Source organism: Rasamsonia emersonii (genome assembly GCF_000968595.1).
Source record: "Rasamsonia emersonii CBS 393.64 chromosome Unknown ctg1118621760619, whole genome shotgun sequence".
Taxonomy (NCBI): Eukaryota; Fungi; Ascomycota; class Eurotiomycetes; order Eurotiales; family Trichocomaceae; genus Rasamsonia; species Rasamsonia emersonii.
Genome location: NW_013562858.1, coordinates 15108 through 18014, shown reverse-complemented (window position 1 = coordinate 18014; position 2907 = coordinate 15108). Strand labels below are relative to the sequence as shown.

Genomic DNA, 2907 nt, shown 5'->3' with positions numbered 1-2907 from the left:
CTCGCCCTCCCCCCAGCCTGCTGCTCTCTCCAATATTTCCCTTTTCTGCAACCTTTTCTTCCTCCTCCTCCCTCCTTCCCTTCCCCATCCTCCTCTTCACCTCTTCAGCCTCTCCAAGGCTGTCTGTCCTCGAGTGGCAGACTCGACAAGGCCACGTTGTACGGCCGATTCGCTGCCTGCGCACCCAACGCTGCCTGCCCAATCACTCCGTGCCGGATCCAGGTTCCCGTTGGCTGTCACATTCTGCGCCCCCAGACCGGATTCCCATTCGATCAAGTCGTGTGCAGCTTCCGTTCCCAGCGCGTCGGTTCGGGTCCTGCTTGACCGCCAGTGAGGAGTCGTCGTGACGCCTGCCCTTTTATTCTCCGGATGTTGCACCCAGCCAGTCAGGAACTGTGCACGTCAGTTTGATTTGCTTGGGTTGTGTGTGTTTGGGATCGATCAGAGACTGCTGGAACGCTCAATTGAATTTCGACACTGCATCTGTTCACCTCAATTCTGATCTACCACCATGTCTCAACAACGACAATCGTCCGAACGCCCCAGTACCGAGAGGGAGAGGGAGGGCCTCTCCAAGTACGTGAGGCGCATGAGCACCATTCTGCGCCGGGGTTCCAAGCGACTGTCCATCACCAGCCTTTCCGACATCACGGGCGGCGAGTCCAGCAAAGCTGCAGCGTGAGCAATGCCATTGAATCCGCCCGTGCGAGTTTGCATACTGATCTGAATCTGCCTGCAGTAGCAAGAACAATACGGCGTCCACGCCGACCACCAGCAAGCCGGCTGCCACCACGACTACGACGACTGCGACCACGACTGCCCCGACCACCCAGCCTACTGGCTATCGCTGGAGCGCCGCGCAGCAGGAGAGGGCTCGCGCTCTCTTTGCCAAGTACGGTCTGACTCTCGAGCCTGAGGAATGGATGTCGCCTCGCAACTTGAATGTTGAGCGTGTCGAGAAGCCGATTCGCATGAGGGTCCGCCGCACCTGCCACCGCTGCCAGACCACCTTTGGCCCTGACCGGGTCTGCGCCAACTGCCAGCATGTGCGCTGCAAGAAGTGCCCTCGTTACCCGCCTGCTCGGACCAGGGAAGAGAAGGAGGCGAGGGCCAAGGCCAAAGCGGCCGAAAAGGCCAAGGCGGCTGGACAGACCATCGCGCCCGAGCCGAAGAAGAAGAGCAAGACTCCTCAGCTTACCATTCCGTCCCGGACTGGCGGCCAGGATCTCGTCCGCAAGCCGATCCGACAGCGAGTTCGCCGGACGTGCCACCGATGCAACACCTTGTTCATTGGCGATGCCAAAGAGTGCACCAACTGCCACCATATCCGGTGCAAGAAGTGTCCTCGCGATCCGTATGTACCGGCATTTAGGTCGACATGAAATATTATACTAATTGACTACAGGGCCAAGCTTCACAAATATCCAGATGGCTATCCAGGGGATGCCGATCCGCCGCCAGAGCCTCGCCCACGTGTCTGGAGGAAGCCACGCCGCCGGGTGCGGTACATCTGCCACCAGTGCTCGACGTTGTACAGGCCTGGGGAGAAGACATGTTCCAACTGTGGGCAAGAGAAGGGGCCAGATACAATCCGAGACCCGTACGTTTCCACTGCTTTTAGGACTGTGGGATTTTCTACTGACGTGTCTGCAGGCCGAAGAAAGTCAAACCGGAACCGGATCCGGAGATTTTGCGGCGTGTCGAGGAGCGGCTGGCGCAGTTGTCGATCGACACAACGTGACGGAGCGTTGGTTTTTGAGGTGTTTTTTTTTTCGTTTGCTGCTTACATTTTGCTGTTTTCGGAGCCAGTTACCACCGTCATTTAGCACTACCGTGATTGCCTGTTTGAGCATTGCTTCCCCTCCCTGGTATGACCCTTGTTGATGAAAATTACGAGCTGGAAACCCCAAAAAGACAAGCTCTCCTGTCGTCACTCTTTCTGAGAACCCCCTGCGTTGCATAGCATTGATTCATACATACATTTTTTCTGTCACTTGCGAGATAATACTATTGATACCTGGCGCATGTGTTGGATTGGACTATGAGTTGTGTTAGGTTGAACCAATCAAGGGCATAAAAAAAAAACAGAACTGAGACTTGGCTGTCTTCAAGTGCCGTGAATTTACCCGCGCTCTGTTTAGATGATACGTTCGGCAGTAGGCAAGGGACGTTTGATCCGACCGATTGAGAACCGACAGAATGGAACGCACTGTGGGTGGTGTGGCCACTGCCGGATTTTGGCTGGACGACTGGTCATCCGTCGCTCTGCAACCGACGCGGCGACGCCAGCTCGATGGACAGGACTGCGTGGCGACTAAGCCTGCAATGGCTAAGAGGCCGTTTGCTCCCGGTGCGGCGGATCAGGTCGACGACGGTGGTGTGAGGGCATGAATCATGAAGGATGGGCATGGTTATGGGGCGGTGCTGCAAGCCTGCAACCACGAGTCAAGACGCAGCGGTCTATAGGCTGGCAGGCTGCATCGTAGTTGACGGAGGTCAGTCTAGATTCGGAAATCTCCATCACTACGACAGCACTTCGACAGTGACAGTGACAGGACGATAGGACGACAGCACAGCGGGATCGTCATCCGCACCATGCAGGAGGAGGAGGAAGAGGAGGCGGGAAATCCATTAACCTATCGACAGGGAGAAAGCTGAGAGTTACCGAGGAAAGGCTGGTAGCAAATGATTGCCAGCTGTCAGCTGAGGCGGCCCGTTGGACGGGCCGAAGCTAGCAGAGGAAAATCAATGGATTCTATTCGTTGGAGAGTATCCAGCGCTCCACCCGCATCCGCTGTCAAGCACGCCAAGGATCCATCCAATAGCCCAGGATCCCCTAGGGGCAATCGTGCATGGACGTCGGCAGTCGAGGGCGTGGCCGTTCCGATGGAAGTTAATCTGGGATAG

At 56.5% G+C, this 2907-nt stretch overlaps 2 protein-coding genes across 2 annotated transcripts; both read left to right on the top strand.

Annotated features, from left to right (window-relative positions):
* Positions 1 to 511: 511 nt before the first annotated feature.
* On the top strand, positions 512 to 1741 carry T310_7964 (uncharacterized protein; the record flags this gene model as incomplete). The annotated part of the gene is made up of 4 exons (XM_013469255.1): positions 512 to 678; positions 740 to 1354; positions 1406 to 1600; positions 1654 to 1741. The coding sequence occupies 4 exons, from the start codon at positions 512 to 514 to the stop codon at positions 1739 to 1741; spliced, it is 1065 nt and encodes a 354-aa protein (XP_013324709.1).
* Positions 1742 to 2199: 458 nt separating this feature from the next.
* T310_7963 (uncharacterized protein) lies at positions 2200 to 2907 on the top strand (the record flags this gene model as incomplete). Its single annotated transcript, XM_013469254.1, has 2 exons — positions 2200 to 2379; positions 2704 to 2907. 2 exons carry the CDS (start codon positions 2200 to 2202, stop codon positions 2905 to 2907), a joined length of 384 nt encoding a protein of 127 aa, XP_013324708.1.